Here is a 23596-nt window from a genome sequence, read left to right on the forward strand (position 1 = left end):
CTTTTATGAATCAGACATGAATAAGCTGTTATTCATAGTAAATATACACTTGTTAATTATAGTATTGATAATGAATTTGATGATAAAATGGTGGGCTGTTTTTATCATTGTTTTCCATAAGAAAAGGTAGGAAAGGTAAGCTCTAGGGGTTCAAGATGGTGTTTCATTTGCCCTCATTTCTTTTCCTCATTTAGTACAGTGCTTGACTGCAGGAAGATGCTCAATGTGTAATTTTTGGTCTTTAGTTTTTTTGAAGGAAAAACCTCAGTGGTATGATTTTGGGCCAAGGCACCCTTGCAGCCATGAAATGCTCTGTGTAATAAGATGCAATGTTTTTCTTCTTATATGAATAGTACTGCTGATTCAAAACAATAAAGGAGACCCTTACTGACATGTAGAATAAGATAATTAAGTCCTGTAATCAATTAGTCACCAAATGCTCATTAAATATTTCAGTACTGTTATGCCATGATTTCCAATGGTCTTATTTATCATTTTCTGATCAATTTATTAATTTTCTTTACTTGGTCATGGAACATCCTGGGCTATCGATTGTATTCCTTGAGCCAGCCAACAAACCACCTCTTACTTTCCCTCCCTCCTCCTTCCCTCGTTTTGTCTCTTTCTTCCTTATCTTTCTCTCTATTCTCTTTTCTTTTTACAGATGATTAATTTGCATATATAATTTCGTCTATGTACTTAGAGTTAAATTCTAAATATCTACTCTTTTTAAGATCTATATACAAGATAGTTTTATAGTTAATAGCTATAACTTTCCTTGTAGCTTTGCTATGTACAGTGTTGACTTCAAGAGGGCCCTTGAATGTATAACCTTTAAAGTGTTTTTTGTTGTTGTTGTTGTTGTTGTTTTTGTTTTGTTTTGTTCTCAAGTAATGGTTTGGAGAAGTTGGTGGTGATGGGGTTCATCCTGGGCTACCTTGGAGTAATAGAAACAACCGTAAAACAAATGTGTGGATTTACCTAGAGGACATAATGATCTTCCAAGATGTGTAGATGCTGTTATAAGAAACAGTGAGTCAATACAAAGTGTGTGTCCCTGCAGTCTAAGGAAAGTTTAACCAAAGACTGAACTTCTAAATTGGTAGTTACAATATGGTAAAATGTGTGTTCTTAAAGGTTTGAGTTATTTTTCATTTTTTAATGAAGTGCCATTTGAGTGAAATAAGGCAGCATATATACAGATGAGTTTCTGTAATTGATAATTGTAAATGAGTTTAGTGTAATTGATAACATACTTGATAGGTTTACCTGAGTCTAAGATAATGTCCTGATAAGAACATCTCTACCACTTTTTTTGAATATGCAACATAATAATCACTATCTTTCATTGTGTTTCTGTTATGGCCAAGGAGGTTGCAAATATTTAATGAGAAGCAAAGTACTACAGACATTATAAACATGATCTTTAAGCTTGATGTGAATTCAAATGCCAATGGCAGCATTTATTATCGGTGGGCAAAGTTATGAAGGTTTGTGAGCATAGATTTCCTTGCCTATAGTAATTGAATAAAAGCACTATCAAATTATTGTGAGATTTATATCACCTGGAAACTACACATTTATATGCAAACATATGTATATATATATGTATATATTATACTTATGCAGCATATTTTATATATGATAGCTCATATTGTTTTCTCTCAGTTCTCATTTTATGAAGTGACAAGAATTGTGAAATTTGGCTGAGGATGTCAGTGGAGTTGCTGGGACTCAAGCCCAATTCTCTCAGATTCAGAAGCTGTACTGGTCCAAGACACTGTGTTACCCTGAATTACAGTCCCTTGTTTCCAGGCAGCAGAGTGAGAAGGCAGTGTGCCGATGCTGAATGTTCTTTTCAGTCTTCTCCCAAATGCCTAGATGTATTCTTTTTTATCAAAAACTAGTACTTATTTTCATCCAGGCAGGTTAGTGTTATGCTCCAAATTAGCCTATATTCTTAGCCTATAAACCTGATTTCTTAACAGGAAAAAGTTATCACACAGCTATAAAAGGAATCTGCATTGGTTTTTGTTGAAAATAAGCGTAAAAGGTTGTTCATTCCTTAAGGGTAAAATGTATGAATTTGATTTAATCCTTGCATTGTATTCAGGTCTTTTCAGGCTGAATTTTTAAAGAAGGAAATACTACTATATTTTTTATTAAGAGAAGCTTATTTATGCTAAATCCCCTCATCATTTCTTCAATAGTTCCAAACTTTGAAGTTCTAAATCAATTGTTTAGTGTAATTTTTCTAAATTGTTTTTCTAAATATTCCAAGTAATTGTTTCCCAATAATCTCCTTTTCAATAAGAATTATTTTTAATTAGATATGATTACAGTAATATATCAGATTCATTTGTGATTTATAAGATGTGCTTGGGCAAGAAAGAGATGGAATTACATAGTCATAAATACATCCAAGAATGACTTTCTTATCCAGCTTCCAACAAAGCAAAAACAAAACAAAAAGCAACTATTAAAAAAAATGATTATCTGAGTATTATGAAAATTTTAAGTATATAGCCAATTCCATCAGTCTGTATTTATCAATAATCTATAAATATGCACATTTACACAAAAAGGAACACAGGTACACTGGTACCTGAAATACTCATTTCTGAAGAAAACAGGAGAATCTTAACTTCCCTTAAGTTTTCAACAATTATGAAAATATTACTTAGCTGTGCTACAATAAAGTATGAAAAGATGAAAATAAAGTGTTTGTAGATGGGGAGGGGAGGAGGGAGTGAAGGGAGGGCAGGGGTAAGGGGAAAAAAGGAGAATCAAGACCTGTCACGTAGAGGTACAAGATCCCAACAATGAATGTAACTGTACTGTATCCCTAAAATGTACCAATAAACTCAATTAAAGCTGAAAAAAAGTATAATAATTTCATGGCTATAGAAGGATTTTAAAGGAAGACAAATTAATAATCAAATTAGCATTAAATGCTGGCATTGGCAACTTGCAAAAAATTGCAAGGAGTTTGACTTTTTCATTATAAGCTACTGAGTTATTGCAGCCCAAGGGGTGAACTACTGTCATTTCTAAGACTTTATTTTTCATTTGCAGTAGTATGGCTATGAACATTATTTAAAATCCTGTTCTTAGCTTATAAACCTGCCTATTTAATGCTATCCAATAAACAAATTTGCCTTAATTAACATTTACGAAAATCGGTGTCACTAAAAATAGAACACAGATAGAAAACAGACTCCCTTCATAGTTATAATAATCCTTCTTTGCTTACATTCTAGGACACAGATCAACTTCACAGTGGCTATTGATTTTACGGCATCAAATGGTAAGTATCATGACTATTCCCTGGTAAATATTGTCCCCAATTAAATAAGAAAAAATTATTTACATGAAGGTTAAAAATGTTAGTCCTACCTTTACATATTTCTGAACTTTCTCATTAAAAATTCACCTATTTTTTTCTTTTTAACATTAAAAATAGTTCAGATATGCAAAAAGACTACAAGAAGTACAACAGAAATGCACAACAGATTTATTAAATGTTGAAGTATTGCCATTTTACTTTATACATACTTTAAAATAATGTGAATTTTAGAAATAGTTAAAACTACTGTATTGTATGTCTGCCTCATTCTTTGATTCTTTTCTACATATAACTACATTACATTACTATAGTACTATAGTACTTTTGTATACTCACCTGGACAAATGTATTTCAATAGTACATGTGCCTTAAAATGAATTTTTACTCAAATTGTGTTGTTTTTTTAAATTTTAGTTTATGAGTACATATATATGTACATGATGTTTACACTGCCTGTAGGAAGTTGATAAATGTGTGTAACACATCTTAATTCCTTTCTTTGAAACTCTTTCCCTCCCTTCCGTCCCGCTTCCATCCACTCTTTAATCCCCACCCCTTGTGTGGTCCATATTTGCAGTACATAATATTACATTCACATCCCACTTCCTTTTCTCCACCCCTTAACCTTCCCTCCCTTCCCCCTCCATCTCTTGATTCCCTTCTTCTTTGAGGAAGATCTGTCTCCCTCCTCCCTGTTGTCCATCTTTTAGTTAGCTCTTCATTTTTACTCTGAGTTTCTCATATAAAAGAAACAAAGTGATATTTAAGACCATGTATCTGATTTATTTCACTTAACATTGTGGTCTCAAGGTGCAGCCACTGTCCTATAAATGACTCAAGTTTATCTTTCTTTACAGCAGAGTAGTATTCCATTGTGTATAAATACCACATTTTTGGTTTATCTTCATCTGTTGATAAGACAGGCAGATAGAGTGCTTCTAAGATTTCGCTTTTAGGAGTTGTACTGCTATAAACATGGGTATGCTTAGATCATTGTAACATAATGTCTTTAACTCCTTCAGGAAGATACCTAGAAGGGGAATAGCTGGGTGAAATGGAATTTGTAGTTTTCGTTTTTTGAGGAATCTCCATAGTGATTTCCATAGTAGTTGTACTAGTTTACTTTCCCACTAACAGTGCAGAAGGGTTCCTTTTATTTTTTTCTGCACAGCCTTTCAGTTATTTACAGAATTAGTAGCTTGGTGTGGTGACACCTACCTGTAATCCCAGCAGTCTGAGAACCTGGAGCAGGCAGATCACAGGTTTAAGCCTAGCTTGGGTAACTTAGTGACTTAAGGAGAATCTGTCTCAAAAAAAAAAAAAAAAAAAAAAAGAGCTGGGGATGTATCTCAGTGCAAAGTCCTTAGGTTCAATCCCCAGTATCACGAAAATATTCACATTTGTGTCTAATTCATTAAAAAGGACTGGCATACAGTATTCCACATGTGAGTATTCATAATTCATATATCCAACATTTTAGGAAGGAAAAGTTAGTAGATGTTTACTTTTATTTTGAGCCAGCTTTGTTTCAAATACATCAACCGTGTCAAATCAGTTCTTAGACATTAGAAAGTATGATGTTCTCTTGAAGCTGGGCAGCAGCAACAAGTCCCAACAGCCAGCAGCAGCTATGCAATCGCAAGAGTAAACTCAGGCTCTGTAGTTTACTGGGTTGCTGATCTATGGTGTCCAGTAGCTGGGTGCATTGTGCATTATTTATGATATTTTCAACTGAAGATAGATTTACTGGGCTATAACTCCATTTTAGATTGAAGAGCATTCTGTAGGCTTTTGTTTTTATTTTTAAATTATAGTGTGGTTGGTTATACCTGTGTCTCTCAAATTGTATTTCTTTAGTTTACATTTATGCACATTTCACAAAATAATAAAATTGTTGGGGAGAAAGATCCATAGAGATCACTAATGGCAAAATTTCTCTTATACAAATGAAGATGAGATCCAGAACGAACCTGAGATCTAGAAAATCTGTTTACTAATAAATACATCTTGCATCTTAGTTCTAGAGCTGGAACTGCAGATGAGGAGACTGAATCTAATTCAGCACACTCTTCATTCTATCTCAAGTATATTCCCTAACATTATAGCTTTAAATGAATGATTTTACAGTGTTTTATTCAGTAAACATCAAAAGGTAGAGATAAAGTGCAACTTGTTTTAAAAAGTAGCTTCTGTTTATGAATAAATATTAGCACAATTATGAAAAGTGAAAATCTAAGCCAGAAAAGTCCAAGGTACTGAAATTTATTTGGGGACAGTCTGAATGGTCCCACAATAAGAAAATGAATTGGTAACAAAAAGAAACAACAACTCCAAAATATCAATCTCAAAGTTTGTCTATCTGAGGCCCAGATAGTTTCACTGCTGAATTCTACCAAACATTTAAAGAATAATATCACTTCTTCACAATCTCTTGCAAAAAATAGAAGATGGCATGTTTTCAAGTTTATCATATGAGGCCATTATTTTCTAACAAATCCAGAAAATGACATTCCAAGTAAAAAACTAGTAAACATGTCTTATAAAGGAAAAAAATCCTCAACAAAATAGTAGCAAATGTATCCAGCAGCATATAAAAAGAACTATATCATTTGTACTAATAGGGTTTCTCCCAGCAAAGTTAATTCAGTATTCAAAAATCAAATAATATACTATACCTGACCAGGGGAAGAAAACACAAAAACCATATGACAGTGCCCGCTAATGCAGAAAACGCACTTGGCAAAGTCCAGCTCACTTTCATGATTAAAAACACTCAACAAGTTGAGAAAGAGAGTTTTTCCAACTTATAAAGGGGATCTATGGAAAATCCAGAGCTAACCTCACACAGTGAAAAGCTGGGAGCTTTTGTCTGAGATGGGTGTAAGCTAAGGATGTCTGTCTGCTGTCACCTCTTCTATTTAGTATTGTGTTAAAGACTGTAACTATGGAAGTAGACAAGAAAAAAAATTAAATATCTGAATTGGAAAGGACAGAGTGAAACTCTATTTGCAGGTAACACAAACTTGTATATAGAAAATCCTAAGAGTCTGTTAAAAGTCTGTAACAACTAATACATGCATTTGGCAAGGTTATAGAAGGTAAATTATATATTTGTACAGAAAATCAGTTATTTTTCATATAATTCTAAGAAACAATTTCCAAATGAAATTAAAATTCCATCTATAATATAATTATATATAATATATCCATATAATATTATATATGGATATATTATAATCCATCTATAATAATTCCATTTGTAATTATAATGATATAACTAGGAATATAATGATATAACTAGGAACAAAATCATTATGAAACATTCTCTGAGAGCTATACTTTGAAAACAGTTGGCAACAGAAATTTCAGTATCTAAATAAGTAGAAAGTATATGCCACATTCATGGATTAGAATCCCCAACATTGTTAAAATGGCAGTATTCCTCAAAGTAATTTCGATAGGGCTACCTTTGTCAAAATCTGAAAGGCCTTTTTCTTTAAGGCTGGGAAAATCACATGTAAATCTGTGTGGAACTGCCAAGGATGTAGAAGAGACAAATCTTGAATGAGAACAATAAAGTAGGAAGAGTCTCATTTTTAATGTTTAAATTTTTCTTCAAAGCAACGACAATCAAAACAGTATGGCACTGGCATAAAGACAGATATATAGATCAGTGAAATGGAGTTAAGGTTCCTGAAAACAAAACGTCCAAGATAAACTGCTATCAACAAGAGCATGAGGACAGTTCAGTGTGGGAAAGAAGAGTTTTTAAACAAGCAGTGTTGGCACAGCTGGGTAGCTACAGGCAGAAGAATAGAATTAGAGTCTTCTCATCATATACCAAACTTAACCCAAAATGGCACACAGGCCTTCATTTAAGAACTACGGCTATGAAAACTCTCAGAAGAAAGCATAAAGATGTATCTTCCCCACACTGGATGTGGCACTTGATCCTTGTTTTGACACCAATATTGTGGCAGTAATAGTAAAAATCAAACCATGTTTCAGTGGACACTACCAAGAAAGTGAAATGAAGCTGAGTGTGGTGACATATTCCTGTAATCTCACTACTCTGGGAGGCTGAGGCAGAAAGACCACAAGTGCACGCTTAGCCTGGGCAACTTGGCAAGATCCTGTCTCAAAGTAAAGGGGATGAAATGAGGATGTCGCTCAGTGGTACTGGGTTCAATCCAGGAATGAAGGAAGAAGAAATATAAAGTGAAAACTCCCCAAGTACAAAGTACTTGCAAAGCATACGGTGCATCATAAAAAAAACCAACTAAATTGTACAAAAATAGGCAAAGGATGTGAATAAACATTTCTCTAAATAAGATGTACAGATAGAAAATAAGTTCATGACAAGATTCTAACATACATAGACTTTAGGAAATAGAAATCCAAGCTCTAATGAGATAGCATTTCTCACCAATTGGGGTGGCTATAAGTAGTCAGATAACAAGTGCTGGTGAAGATTTGGAGGCGTGAGAGCCCTTCTAATGTGGTGGGTGCCAATGTAAAGTAGTATGGCCTCTTTTGAAAATGGTTTTAGTATCATCACATTAATCACATTTGTTGATTAAAAAGCTTCTGAACAACAATGAAACAACCAACAGAGTGAAGAGACAACCTATAAAATAAACATTTTCTTGCCAGCTATTCTTTGCACAGAGGGTTAATATCTAAAATGTATAAAGAACTAAAAAATTAGATCCCCCAAATAAAATATATAATCAAAAAATGAACAACTGAAATGAATAGACACTTCTCAAAGAAGTACAAACGACCAATAAATAACTTCAAAAATATTAGACATTGCTGGCCATTAGAATAAAGTTACTTTTAAAAAAAGCAGCACTGAGATGTCATCTTACTCAAGAAAAAAATGGTCATCATGAAAAAATCAGAAAATAATAAATGCTGACTAGGATGTAGGCGGAAAAAGGCACTCTTCTACATTTTCGATGGGAATGTAAACTAGTACAACTGCAGTGGAATTCAGTGTGGAGATTCTTCACAAAACTAAACATAGCGATTCCATTTGACCCAGCTATTCCCTTACCAGGTATCTTCCTGAAAGAAGTCATCATATTACAGGGATACATGAATACCCATGTTTATAAGCAGTACAGTTTATAATAGCTAAATCTTTTTAACAGCCTATATGACCATCAATGGATGAATGAATAAAGAAAATGTGGTATTTATACACAGTGGAGTACTATTCGGCAATAAAGAAAAGCTTGAGGCTTTCATAGGTAAATTGATGCAACTTCAGAACATAACTTCAAGTGAAGTAATTCAGCTTAAGTATCACATGGTTTCTCTCTCTCTCTCTCTCTCTCTCTCTCTCTCTCTCTCTCTCTCTCTATATATATATATATATATGAGTGTGTGTGTGGAGAGAAAGAGGGCACAAAATCAGAGACAGGTATGTAGGAATAGAAGGAGAAGAGAGACAGGGGAGAGAAAGGATAGAAAAAAATAATTCAAACCAAGCTTTTGCAAATGAGGAGACAGAGTTGGAACAGCAGGAAGGGAAGGGTGGGAAAAGGGATAAAAAAATTAAAGTATCTTATATTCATGGACCAACTCTCCATGGTACATGTAATCATTATGCAACACACATATGTGCTAATTTAGAAAGACACTTAAACATTTACTCCTTCGGAAATACCAAATCACCAGATGACCCAGGGAGTTCTCTAAGTGTATGCCCAAGGGAAATGAACATGTGGGTAGAAAAATGTGCCCGTGAATGTAGCAGCGTAACAGCCAGCATGGGGAAACAGCTGCCTGCCCATCCGCTGACGAGTATATGAAGAGAATGCAGAGCGTCCGTGCATGGGATACTCTTCCACAACCCTCGGGAGTGAAGTCCCGATACAGGGTGCAGCCTGGGTGAACCTTGATATACAGACCCCATAGCAGGTGATCTATGTGAAATGTCCAGGTCAGGAAAGCTAATAGGGACACAAAGTAGATGAGTCATCTGTAGGGGTCGGAGGTGAAAGATAAGGGGTTAGCTAACGAGTGCAGAGTTTCCTTTTGAGGTGATAAAAGTATTCTAAAGTTGACTATAGTGGTGGTCACGCAATTCTGTGAATATACTGTGCTGAGAATCATAGAACTGGGTAGGCGATTTGTAAATTAGTGAATTATTTTCCAAAAGCACAGAAAAGAATCTATTCAAACCTGATTTTCCTGACAGAATAGTGCATTTTCTAAAATGTATTCCTATTTAAGTTTGATCATATTCTGAAATGAAAAATACTCCAAAAAACCTTAAGTAAAGAATTACTGCTAAAAGCAAAGAGAATAGAATCTGTCTGCTTAGACTCATATTCTTGTCAATTTTTATACTTGTCAATTTTTATTCTTGTCAATTTTTTGCCAATTATTATACTGTATAATTTGCAGCAAGCAATTTAATCTGAAAAATATGTGTAACAAAATTATTATGTCACAGGATGGCTGGAAAGCATAAGTGAGATATAAAGATGAAAGATATTCAATATGGGGCTGGGGAATTAGCTCAGTAGTTCTGCCGCCTGCCTCGCAAGCGCAAGGAACCGAGTTCGCTCCCCAGTACCAAAAAAACAGAAAAGATATTCAATATGTGTTAGATTTTCTGTTCTTATAAGTATTACTAGTAGTTGGGGCCTAATCTTAGCAGCCTACTGCAATCTTACTGTTCATCATAATCACTGATGTGTAGAGACGGAGGAAGGACAAACTTTGCCACAGACTCAAGGATGTAGCATTTTTAATTACTAAATTTTATAGTGCGAAACACATGAGCCATAGGAAAAAAAACCACAGCCTGAATAAACAAGGGAGTTGTTTGGTCCATCTGAGTCATAAGCTAAAGGAGAAGAAAGTGAATTTCAGGACAGGGTGGCAACTTGAGAGAGAATTTGTCAATGGTGTCCTGTGACTGGATGGGCCCGGGTGAAATTTTGTAGAGAGAGAGGGAGGTAACACCTTTAGATTTGTAGGGCAGGCTCCTCCTTTGTATGGTACATAAGATATTAAGACATGCTGCAGTGTTAATGGCGCTTTTTAAATTTATTTCCTTTTTCATTGATTTATTTTCATTTGTCATATTCCCACCATTGGGTAACAATGCTTCTTATATTTGAGAGTTGTGCTACATAACCAGTAATGGTATTTCTTATATTTGACCAAGAGGCAAAGTCTCTACTTGGGAGGAAAGTACCAAAGAAAATTTGTACTGGATGAATTAAAAAGATCAAAACAACTATTGAGAACTTTTGCATTAGCTATGAAGGCTGTGAAGACAGAGAAGAGAAAAAGAACTCAGTGGCTCTCACGCAAGCAGCTGTGGGTTGTAAGTGGTGGGTGGAGTGGGTGGGGAAGGACAGGGACACCAGCAGGGAAGTGGTCCATGTGACTAGGCCATCTGTGTTTGCTCCAGCTCGGAAACGGGCTGCTCCCCTCTAAGCTCCCAGTGCTTGTTCTCCTCAGAGAAAGAGAGATGGGGTATGGTCTGTTATCTTCTTGATCATTTTATTTCAAAAAAATGAATCCCAGGTCTTTAAGAACAATATTCCTTGGTTGGAGAAGTTTATTTCTGAAAGGGAGAGATGAAGGCAATTAAGTGACATAGCGAGGCCCTGTTCTTAAGAGTAAACAAGAGCTGGGAATGTAGGTTAGTATCAAGTCCCCGGGTTCAATCCCCAGTACAGCCAAAAATGAAGTAAATAAAAAAAATGTTTTAAATGAAATTAAAATTTCAATTTTTATAAAGTGAATGCTTTAAGAAAAATGAGATTAGAGTCAGGCAGAAAAGTTAGTCGAGTTAAAGTGAACGTTAAGGACCTCTTGGTCAGAAGACACTTTTTTAAAAGTTTTGTCATGTTGAATCAGCACTTGAACGCTGGTATGAAACGTATATGTGCCATGAATTATTTTTAGGAAAAAAAAATTCTGGTGTAGTTATATGTATGATGAACCAAAGAAAGATCATTCCTTTATTTTCTGTCCGGACCTCAAGTTCCTATGCATTTTTTTTTTCACTTATCAGTGAAAACACTATGCCCTACGTCTTTCCTTCTTCAGCCCATATTGGAATGAGGAATCAAGCTTTGCATGCTATTACAAGTCCCATTTAATGTTCCATTTTTCACTAAAGAAATCAAATGGGCTTTCTGGCTGCTTTGTGCCATTAATCATGGTAACTGAAAGTGAATCTCAGTGTGTTTGAGCTGGTAGCACATATATGACGTCTTAATTTCATCTCCATTCAAATACAACATCCTACATAGAGTACTGATTTAATAATACAGGCCCTTGTGGGTGACTCAGCAAACAGTGACAGTAGTAGGGAAGCTTACAGTTCTATGGTACTTTATTGTTTTTTTGTTGTTTTTGTTTGTTTTTTGGTACTGGGGATAGAACTCGTGTCCTTGTGCTTGCGAGGCAGGCACCAGAACCACTGAGCTAAATCCCTGGCCCGGTACTTTATTGGTTTTAATCACTTTTGAACACATAATCTTATTTTATCTTCCCAGTAAGCCCTTACACTAGAATTTACTTTATGGGTGTTTTCTTGAAAGAGTTGAGACTTGACTCTTGGTTTGTGGTTCCTAGTTTAATGTCTACTAATAAAGCCTAAATATTTTCCAATCTAGATAATCAGCTTCAGTTTGAAAACTGCTATGCTTTCCCTTTTAAAGTGATAAATAGGGACATTTCTCAAATGTTCATTTCACATTCGAATACAACATTAGGAAGGCCTTGTAATTATTGAACCCCATTAAAGTGGTTGAGCCTTCTGATTATCAGCATTAGAATTCATGCTAAGGACACATAGTTTTTTAAAAATAGATATTTTCAAAATGAAATAAGACTAGCCAAATCTTAGTTTGTATATGTCTAGAATGGAAACTCAAAAATTACCTATGAGATTGGTAGTAAGGAATTACTTTTGGAAAATTCTGCATAGCTGTGGCATTTCTTTGAGAAACTTCCGGTGGGTACGATATGATAGTAAATATTTACATGTTGTTAAATATCCAGAAAGAAGCTATGAGAAACACTGTGGATGTAGATAGAAAAACGTAATTGTTGAATATTTCATTCTGAAATAGACATCAAAATCATGTCATAAAAATAGCTTTAGCCGATTGTTTGCACATGAAATATTTTCCCTGCCACCAGGCAACCCTGCCCAGCCTACATCTCTCCATTACATGAATCCTTACCAGCTGAATGCCTATGGCATGGCACTGAAAGCTGTAGGAGAGATCGTCCAGGATTATGACAGTGATAAGATGTTCCCAGCTCTGGGTTTTGGTGCAAAACTGCCTCCAGATGGAAGGATATCTCATGAATTTGCTTTGGTAAGAATACATTAAAAAGGTTTGATTCTTTTAAAACTATGTTGTGTATTTTAATACTGATGTTTACTTATTCTTTACCCTTTTAAAAATGTAGCAAAGCTTGGTGACCATGGACTCCATTCACTTATAGTAATTATCCATAAATCTGCCTGAAGTGCATGGGATTTATAAGAGTGAAGTCCCTTCTGGTTATCTATTGCTGTATAAGAAATGTCCCTAAAATTTAGAGGCAGAAAAACCTCGTCATTTGATTCTGCTTATGACGAGTGGGTCAGGAAGCACATGACTTGTGCTCCAGCAGCATCTAATACGGGAAGCACATTTCTCCTTTTCAACATCTGAGGCCTCCACTGTGGACTTGAATGGCAAGAGGTGGCTGGGATGGTTGGGTGAGGGTCATACCTCTAGGTCCTTCCTCTCCATGTCGCGTCACCTGGAACTAGCCTGTTCCCTAAGCTGGCATCTTCATGTCTAGGGCCTGACCTGGGGAGGCTGACATGGTTGGGACTACCTGGATGTCCCTCTCTTATCACATGCTTCTGTCTGCGTGGTCCTCCTGGGCTTCCTCCTGCAGTGGTGGGCTTGGCATTGTTAGACTTCCTGTGTGGCATCCAGCTTTCCTAGGATGAGTATTTTTCAAGCCTGAGACAGAAACTCCAAGGCTGTTTAGACACAGGTGTTAGAAATGCCAAAATGTTATTTCTCCCATTCTGTTAGTTATACAAGCTGCTAAGGCCAGCCCAAGCTCAAGGTAGGGGAATTAATTTTCCTCTCAGTGGAAGGGATATCAAAGAATATGTGGCTATTCTTAATTTTCTCTCTTTCTTAATGCCTAAAAAGAATGATTGTTTGAAATGTAAATAGTTTTATTAATTTTGCTTGCTTTTATTTCTTTGCCTTTTGTTTGTGTTTTCCCTTTCTCTTTCCTGCTAATTCTCTATTAATTTTTGCCTTAATCTGTTCTTTAAACACTTACACGATAGAGATTACTATGATTTTAATGTGTCCACTCCAAAATTCTACTGATGCCCATATGGCAGCCTTAAGAGGCAGGGCCTGTAAAAGGGAATTAGGACACAAGGACACACCTCCATCGTAAATGAGCTTGCGGTCCTTACTAAAGAGACTTTATATGACGCATGTCCCTCTGCTGTAAGCAGGTGCAGCAGTCTTCCTACTTGGATGATTCAGCCTCACCAGACCACTGAAGCTGCTGAAACCAATGCTTGCGTTGTTTATAAATTATCCGGTCTTGTGCATTCTCTCATAGCAGCGCAACACCCAGAAAGAGATCATACCACTTAAACCTTTGAGAAATGGTCTGCCAATTTGATGACGGAAACAGCAATTATTAGACCAGGATAATTTCTCAACTTTAGCATTGTTAGTTTTTTTTTTTCTTTTTCCTTTCGAGATACTTTTTCTTGTGTAAGACAGATCGCGAGTGAGTGATGTGTAGTGAGATGGTAGTAGATACACAATAATTACTGAGCTTTGAGACACATAGTTTAGACTGTCTTATAGAATCTTCACAAAATTTTTGTCTGTCAGGTACATCATGTTGGACACACTGAACCCACTAATATTGTGCTTCCAGGAGTTTTATAACTCTACTCAGAAGCGCCGAGATTCACTAGAGTTTCAAAGGACAGGACTTGAACCTAGATTGGACTTATTTGGGGATCTGTGCTCTTAACTACTGTTTTTTAACTATATCCTATAAAACCAGGAGTAATTCCACCACTCAGATATATACTTTATCATTTAAATATATATGCATATATGGGCACATGTGTATGTATTTCAAGATGCTCTTATATGGATATAGTTCATCTCTGTCAAATATATTTTAGGAGTACTTTTACATCTTTCCTCCCATACTGACTCTTGCTTTTCTATGCCATCACCCACACAATTTCAGGAAAGGTTGCCAGAGAGCTTAATTCTTTCTTCCATGAAATAGCCCACATGTCACATTCCCGATGTCATATAAAACTGAGTAGCTGTTGGGATTTGGTTGTGTCTTAAAGGATTAAAATCTTCCAGAAACTTATAAAAGCATGAAAATCACTGATGTGATCCTCAATCTTAAGTGCCTCAGGAAAAAGGTCATGAGCTATTTTAATGCTCTGGAAAAGAAATAACTATGTTAAACTAAATGAGGTTATTAATTTTCCTTCTGCATAGTTCTTCTCACCCTTGTGTATAATCTTCTTCTATCTTTCCCTTTCCTGCTTTTTTTCTACCTCCACATTCATTCCTTGAGGCTAAACCTGTAACATATCTGCTGCTGAAGCAGGATTTGTTATTTGCTTCGTAGCTTCTCTGAAAACCTCAATCCATAGACCTGCGAGTCTATGCAAAAGTCTCCCAGATTGGTGAGGAAACAATGGCTATGTTGATTGTGATAAGAATACCTCAATTTTATTGGGCAAGGAAGTATATATCTATAACCCCAGCACTCTGGGAGGCCGAGGCAGGAGGATAGCAAGTTTGAGCCTACCCTGCCTAGTTTAGTACCTTGGAGAAACCAACTCTTTCTCAAAACCAAAGAATAGAAAGAGGGACAAATATAACAGTGAGAAGGCTCTATGTTCAGTTCCCAGTATGAGCATATCCACAAACACACATACACACACACACTTTTAAAAGGTTTAAACTTGTCGCCAGGCGTGGTGGTGCACGCCTGTAATCCCAGCACTCTGGAGGCTGAGGCAGGAGAATTGCTGTGAGTTCGAGACCAGCCTGGGCTACATAGTGAGTTCCACAAATATAACAGTGAGAAGGCTCTATGTTCAGTTCCCAGTATGAGCATATCCACAAACACACATACACACACACACTTTTAAAAGGTTTAAACTTGTCGCCAGGCGTGGTGGTGCACGCCTGTAATCCCAGCACTCTGGAGGCTGAGGCAGGAGAATTGCTGTGAGTTCGAGACCAGCCTGGGCTACATAGTGAGTTCCAGGTCAGTCTCAATTACATAGTGAGACCCCATCTCAAAAAAAAAATAAATAAATAAATAAAGTTTAAGCTTTAGTACTGCCAAATTATATTCCTTAAATTTTTTCAACATACTTTTGTTTTCTTTGATAATTAGGACAAAGTCTTCAGTGAAATAATATTTGATTTAATGCCTGCTAAGGTATCCTGTTAAACCCATTATAAACATTGCAATATATATGTATAGATACTGACAATGAGAAATACAAAAATGTGAGTCACAAGTCAGTCTGATGATAAACAGCCCGTGTTAACAAGCCCTCACATTCCCATGGTGAGGGCATCTGATATGGGTCCACTGCCGTTAGTCTTTTCATAAAATTAGAATATTTCTAGATGTAAAAGGAGGCATATTTAAAAATTAAATAATCTTTAAAGAGTGAGCTTTTTTCTTTTTTAGAAGATGCTGAAATTGAGATTTGCTTTATCAAAAGGGTCTCAGGTAAACTCAGACTTTTGCGTGAGACACATACAAGAAATACCATGGGAAAAGAAAGGAGATAGGAAAGGAAAGTATTTCCTGCCACTTTGACACTTTGGGTTGTAAACGCTGTGAGTCATTACTCTCCTCTCTTACAGTTTTCAACAGCTCCTTCTGAACTGCACTCATGGGGGCCTCTGGAGAGTATTTCTAAAGGACATGGAACCGGGCCCCATAAAAGATATCAGCAGCAAAATGCTACACTTCTCCAACAATAGCTCCTTCTAAATATCTAAAAGTGCTTGCATAGTTCTCACTGATTTTGGGATTTGTAGAAATCTATACAATTCAGTATTTATGTTTGCCTTTTCTTCCAAGCCGACACAGAATTTAAAAACCAAGAGTCTTGAACACCATACTGTGAATAAAAGAGTAGCTCAGTAGATATTTGTTTGTTCCTAAAAGAAGCCACCCTGTCAGCTTTTCCCCATGGTAAGCAGTCTTTGAAAAGGAACAGATACATTGTAGGGTAAAGCGACAACCCCTTCAAACTTCTCTCTAGTGCTTTGTCAGCTTTTTAGCCCCGTGGAAAGTGTCACAGGCAGTGGGAGCAATGGAGGCTATGGGTTTGCAGCATGGAACTGAATCCGAATTCCAGCATAAGCTCCAGGAAAAGCACAGGGAGGGCAAGGTGGGTGAGAATTGGACATCACTCCCCACTGAGGTCTGTGCACAGGTGGGATTACTGCTCATTTCCAGTTCAGCCAGTTCTTTATACCGCTCTGTGTGTTCATGAGTTCATATTCATCACAGTTCTTTGTAAATAACGAGGACAATGAGCACAGCAGCTCACACCCTAGTCTCAGCACTCTGGGAGTCTGCGGCTGGAGGTTGGAGGATCGCATTTGAGCCTGAGCGATTAGAGACTTACAGGGACCTTGGTTCAAAATTAAAAAGGGGTGAGAAGCTGAGGATGCAGCTCAGCATGAAGGCCCTGGGTTCAATTTTTATGCCAAAGAGAGAAAAGGAGAAAGGGCAGGGAGGGAGAGAGAGAAAAATGAAGGGAAGAAGGGAGAGGTGGAGGGAGAAACTAAGAATCAAAAGAGGACTATAAAAATTTATAAAGTTATAAAAAATAGGGCATCCACTTTTTTTCAGTAAGCAACAAAATGAAGCACACTTTTTAAAAACATCCAGTTTTGTTTTTTTGACACCCTGACACATCAACATTATAACCAGTTTTACAAGCAAATATTGATGTCAAGAAATTTGTTTTTTAAACTGCCTTTGACATCATTTTGTAACTCAGCACAGATTCACACAGGAAACTCATCTTTGTAGCCATAAAAAATTTAAAGTGATCTTGACATAACACAGAACTCTTATTGAAAAGAAGATATCAGTCTATGTTATAAAACTTTCTTATCCAAGGGCTTTGAAGAAAGCTTTGAACAACTTATTGTATCAGGACTGATTCAGAAATGAGTGCTTTAAACAATATATAACAGTGCACAGAGTATCCAGTGATTATCTTTAAACTACTGCAAGAGAGAAAAAATGGTGACCTTGTTATAATTTCACTACCAGAGGGATAGAGAAAATATTTCCACAGAAATATAAACTCTCAGTAAAATGTTTGAATGCTGATCAAAAAGCAGCTCAGCACTATCCTATTTTGCCCTTGGTCCCTTAAGGCTGATATAGAATACATTTTATATGTCTGAAATCAGTAATAAGTTTTAATTTTAATTAGCTTCATACTTTATCAGGGGAAAAGAGCCCCATAAAATTTTATTTAAAGAAAGGTTAAATTAGGTCAGCTCAGATTAACATTAAAACCAACCATTTATTGTTTTGTGCTAAATGTTAAACTTTCATTTTAATTTCAGAAAATTCGTGTAGCCAATTTTACTATGTAAATTATTCTTTTATGATTTTTATGTTTTAAAACATTATGTCATGGTTAATAAAAATGTGTGAAGAAAAGATAAAACTAAAAAATTGTATATATTGTTCTCTTCCAAATGACAAGATTGAAGTGGTTAGTAACATCTGGTTCAGTTCCCAGGACTCCCAACCTTGCAAAATATTCATGATATCAGAATGTGGTGGCGTACTGTGGTTATGAGACAGCTGTAGAATTAAGACTGCCTGGGTTCAAATCTTTTGGATCTTCCACTTGTTGTTACCTTGGGCTATCAAAACTCTCACTTTCTTCATCTACAAAGTGGATAGAGATATTTCTTCACCTATTTTAGGGTTGTTATATATGTAAATACATTAGTATAAAGCCTTGTGCATAGGATTCATCAATTTTGAATTATGAATTAGTTGTGATTGAGTAAAAAAATATATGCTATCTTTTTTTTTTTTTTTTTGCTATGTTTAAATTTAGTTTTGGTCACGGTGTTTGGAAATATACCTATGACATTTTGGTTATGCCACTTCCAGAGACAGAGCTTAATTCTAACTCTTACCTTGAGTGTGGGCTACAGTTACTGACTCATTTTAGTGAATGAATTAGAGTAGAAGTAATGGTGAACATCTTCTGATAATATCTCCTAAAAGGCATTGGCGTTTTATTCCTGCTGTCTCTTGGCTCCCTCCTTCTGGGGGTGTTGGCTGCCATGTTGGAAGATGCATACCCACAGGGAGTCTGTGTGGCCTCTTGCCTACTGCCACCTAACTGAGTCTTCTTGGAAGTAGATCCTCCAGCCCCATCAAGCTTTCAGATGCCTGCAGCCCACATCACTATTTTGACTACAACAAGATTTTCACAGAATCTTTTTTACATTTTTTACTATAACCTTCTACAGAATGGCAACCCTCAAAACCCCTACTGTAATGGTATCGAAGGGGTCATGGAGGCCTATTACAGGAGTCTGAAATCTGTGCAACTCTATGGTCCAACCAACTTCGCTCCCGTAATTAACCATGTGGCAAGGTAAGTAAAGAGGAAACATTTATTCTTCTGTACTGGATGATAGCAAAAGTATACTATTATTGTTAACGTGACTCCACAGATAAGAGGTGTTTTCTTTTTAATTATTATTGTAGCTTTTTTCCAATTTAGGTAAAGTGAGGGGAAAGATGAGTTCGCCATTCTCCCACCTTTGTCTTGCTAAGTGCTGAAATTACAGGTGTGCACCACTATGCTGGCCCCAAACCACTTTTAACTGTGGATTTAAGTGAGAAAATGTATCAAGAAGGATTGGTGGCTCTGTTTGACTTTTCTTTTGTGAGCCTTTACCTCGGTAACAGTGGTGACTTGACCTCAGATTATTGTCGTTGGAATTTTATCTCCACCACGAAGTTCTGTTCTTGGTTTTGGTTCTGCCATGGGCAAAATAGGAAGAATAACACTGCTGTCAACTCCTAGAGCTACTGTGGAGACTGAAAGAGATGACCCATGTTACAGCAGTGAGAATATTGCCAGAGATGATTCACAGGCTCGGTGATGATGACTACTTTTATTATCACACTTAAGGAAGAGATGAAATATTGCATTCTATAAATTAACTCAAAAATTATGCAAGTACAATGTGAGTTATTTTCTGAAAAATGAAAGTTAACTTTAGCTGTATGTCTAAACACTATGACTTAATATTCATGAAAAAGTGAAAATAGCCAATAGATAGAAATTGATTGATCACTCTTCAAGACTGAATTTTATAGCCTCAAGAAAAGTATCTCATTAAGGATAGGAGAAAAATGACTGACTGTTAGGAAACAATGAATTTTATTCTAAGTCAAGTGAAGAAAACAGTGAAATATGATAACTTGAAATGATACTTGATATTTCCTTTGGTTTATTGGTTTATTTTGGAAGACTAAGTTGGTAAACTATGCCAACAAACATTATTGATATATAATTACAGATTAATAGAAACTTCTGAAAAAGAGAAAAGAATGAGTAATGGTAACACCATATTCAAGTAGAAACTGAGATTAGTCATGTGATAGTTACAACTCCATTTTATTCAAACTATGTATATATGCATGATTTGCTTAATATTTTTCTTTCTACTATTACTGATGAGACCTGAGAACACTCTTAAAAATATTAGGTTTTGTATTAAATTCACATCTTTAAAATGATTTCACATGCTTTACGTTTGTCGTCAGTAGAAGCTTTAATGGTAGTACATGTCTTTCTTTAGTAAGTGTGATGATTAGTGTCATGTGTCAACTCTGCTACATTATAAAACCCAGTTTTTAATCAATTACTAATCTAGGTACCACTGTGAAGGTATTTTGTAGATATTGTTAGCATGTAAAAATTACTATAAGTAAAGGAGATTCATTGAATTAGCTGATGGCCTTATGAGCAAAAGCTGATTTCTTAGGCAAAAGGAATTCTGACCCAGGACTGAGTTTCCAAACTGCCAACCCATCTGACACATTTCACTCTTGCCAGCCCCTTCAATTACCCAGGCCAATTCCTTGAAAAGTGTTTCTGTATTTCTTTGTGTGTATCTTTTTGTTTCTCTGGAGTGCTCTTAAATAGTAGGTGTCAGTCCCAACCACATTTTCCACAAGATGGACTGCACATTATCATTCAAAAGTTTCTTTAGAGCTGGGCATGGTGGTGCATGCCTGTAATCCCAGCACTGGGGAGGCTGAGGCAGGAGGATCGCTGTGAGTTCCAGGTCAGTCTCCAGGTTAGTCTCAACTACATATTGAGACCCTGTCTCAAAAAACCAAAACAAACAAACAAACAAAAAACCCAAAAGTTTCTTTAGCTTCAGTTGTAAACTCGCCAAATGAAATGGATTCACTCAATGCATGGCCTTCAGGTCACCCAGTTAAGCAAACAAATATGGATTTCTCAGTATATGGGAAGTATGATGCTTTATCAAAGTGTGCATATATATAAATATACAAGTAATGACAAGGAACAGTTCCTTCCATGTGGAGAAGACCTACATGTAACAATGCAGTAGCATTAAATTTATAATATAGTGGGGCCAGGATTTAGCTCAGTGGTTCTGCCCCCTGCCTCATAAGAGCAAGGTCCCGAATTTGATTCCTGGTACCAAAACAAGAAAAATGTATAATATAGTGGTGACCATATACGTGGAAAGATTTCGTAGATCAGAGGAAGCACTGATTCTCAGTGACAGAGCTGCAGCACATTTTGCAGAATGTGGAAGGATATGGGGTTGGATGGATGGGTAGCTGTCAGATACGGGAAGTTCTTGAATGCCAAGCTAAGCCTTTGCTCTTACAACGATGACAAGGCATCAACAGATGTTGAGTAGGATTTTTTCCATCATTGGAAATGTTCCCTGGAGAGTTGGAGAAAGAAGATTGGGAAAGCAAGCAATAAGAAGCAGGGGGTTAGGAAGCCTCAGGGAAGAATATAAATTCTTCAGATGTTGCAAATTGGACTTCTTGAGTTTAATACATTCACATTATTGTCATCCCATTAATATTATCTCAAAAGTCAATAGACTCTAAAAGCTTTCACTAGCAGCAATCTTATATTTGAGAATTTGCAAATACTACTGAGAAAAACAAAAATGACAATACTGTATAACGTGTAGATTTAGTCAGTGGAAATGTACCTAGAAATCTCCTAACTACAATTATAACTTTTACAACAGAGATGTACCGAGATGAAAAATACAGAATTAACTGGGTGTGGTGGCACACACCTGTAATCCCAGCACTCTGGAGGATGAGGCAGAAGGAGTGCTGCGAGTTTGAAGCCAATATCAGTTACTTAGTGAGACTGTCTCAAAAAATAAAAACAAAAAAAATGCCCCCCAAATTAATTTATAAACACCAATGAACATATTTATACTAGCATAAATTCATGCAAAACATGTCATTTTTGTCTTATCTTTTTATTTAAAAAGTCATCTATGCTATGAGAGAACTAAAAATTTTTAGCGTACATTAATATATTTTTGATTCTGCTTTATTTTATAGCCATAAATTAAGAATATATAGTCTATTTTTTCTCATATAATCTACTATAATAAGGTAGGATATACTTTTCAAATCATAGGAAATCACCTCTTAGTGAATTTTGAAGTCAATTAAGTGGGTCAAAATGTAAACTAGCAGTAGAGAAGGAATGGCATACCATAGAGACAAAGATGAATATGGAGTCAGAATAAGCATTATTTCATATTCATAAGTGATAGAAGATTCATATTTTAGTACAAATTGCAGATGGGAAATGTTGGAAAAATTCAAGCCAAAGGGTCACAGGTAGAGAGGGGTCCTGGACACACCACTACTATCCTGGAGTTCCTCAGAAGGAGCCACTGAAGGGGGCCCTGGGTGCAGAGGTCCTTTTCCACTTGCCCGTGTCCCAAACAGTGTATGATAGAGCACATTTCAGTTGCTGGCCACACTCAACAGGAAGGATGGTAAAGCACCAGAACCCTGGGGTAATTTGGGCTTCATAATGCTTTTGTATACCAACAAATTAATCCAAAAGAAGCCTTTTTTTCCAGATTCTACCTGTATATTTGAAAGGATATATTAGCTACTATATTAATTTCAGAGATGTTAAAATAATGTGCCCTGTATGTCAGAGAAGGCATCAAAGAGTTGCCTTAAGGGAGTTCGGTCTTATTTCTATGCAACTATGGAACAAGATATTAGATATGAATGATTATTAGTCTTGTGGATGTCTTTTCACAGAAATCATTTTCCATGGTTGAACCAAACCAGGTCCTAACATAATCCAGTGTGTCTTTGCTTGGCATTTAGATGTAAACTGTGTTAGCAAAGTGTAGTAGTTCGATGGACAAGAGTAGTTTGGGGTGACAACATAGCAATATAAAATTTACTCTTACTTTGTGTTGATATATGTAAATCATATATCTTTTCATTTGATATTGACTTAATCCTTTGCATAAATCCTAGGTGATTTGCTTAAATAAAACATCCTGGGAGTTCAGGATGTGACCCTGTGGTAGATCCTTCACTTAGCATTCATGAGGCCCTGGGTTCTAGCACTAGCTTCAGAAAAAAAATTAAATAAAAACTTTTCCTGAATTAATTTACTCTCCTTGTCTTCATTCCCTCCCTAGCCTTTTAAACAATATAATGAAAGAATACTTTAAAAATATGAGCCATTGATGAACCTCAAAGTGGTCAAATTCCACCATGCCCATGCAGTTAACTTTTTTCTCATATCTGCCATGTTAAGGTATGAATTATAGATTGGCTATATTTGAACAAAAGGCTTTGAGGTGACTTTTAATAGAGCTTTAATTATACAAGTTAATGAAGGGTTCATTCACCATTGGGTTCTGTTCAGAAACAAGCTCTTGTAACACCTTTTAAATGGAATTTGAATCTGTGTAGTCTGTGTGTTACTATCACATCCTGGAAGAGAGGCTGGCGTGTGGTGAGATTATACTTTTTACTTCATATATTTCTGTAGCTTATTATTTATTATAAGTATAATATTTTGAAATAAAAGAAATAGTAGCAAAAAGTCAT

At 36.1% G+C, this 23596-nt stretch overlaps 1 protein-coding gene across 1 annotated transcript in view; it reads left to right on the forward strand.

Annotated features, from left to right (window-relative positions):
* Positions 1 to 23596, forward strand: part of Cpne8 (copine 8) — a 214695-nt gene that overhangs the window by 172251 nt on the left and 18848 nt on the right. Inside the window, exons 15-17 of the mRNA XM_010629775.2 lie at positions 3261 to 3307; positions 12527 to 12708; positions 18949 to 19076. Coding sequence (XP_010628077.1) covers positions 3261 to 3307; positions 12527 to 12708; positions 18949 to 19076 — 357 coding nt within the window. The remainder of the gene's footprint in view (positions 1 to 3260; positions 3308 to 12526; positions 12709 to 18948; positions 19077 to 23596) is intronic.

The sequence above is a fragment of the Fukomys damarensis genome, unplaced genomic scaffold (genome assembly GCF_012274545.1).
Source record: "Fukomys damarensis isolate Sample0158 unplaced genomic scaffold, DMR_v1.0_HiC HiC_scaffold_15, whole genome shotgun sequence".
Lineage (NCBI taxonomy): Eukaryota > Metazoa > Chordata > Mammalia > Rodentia > Bathyergidae > Fukomys > Fukomys damarensis.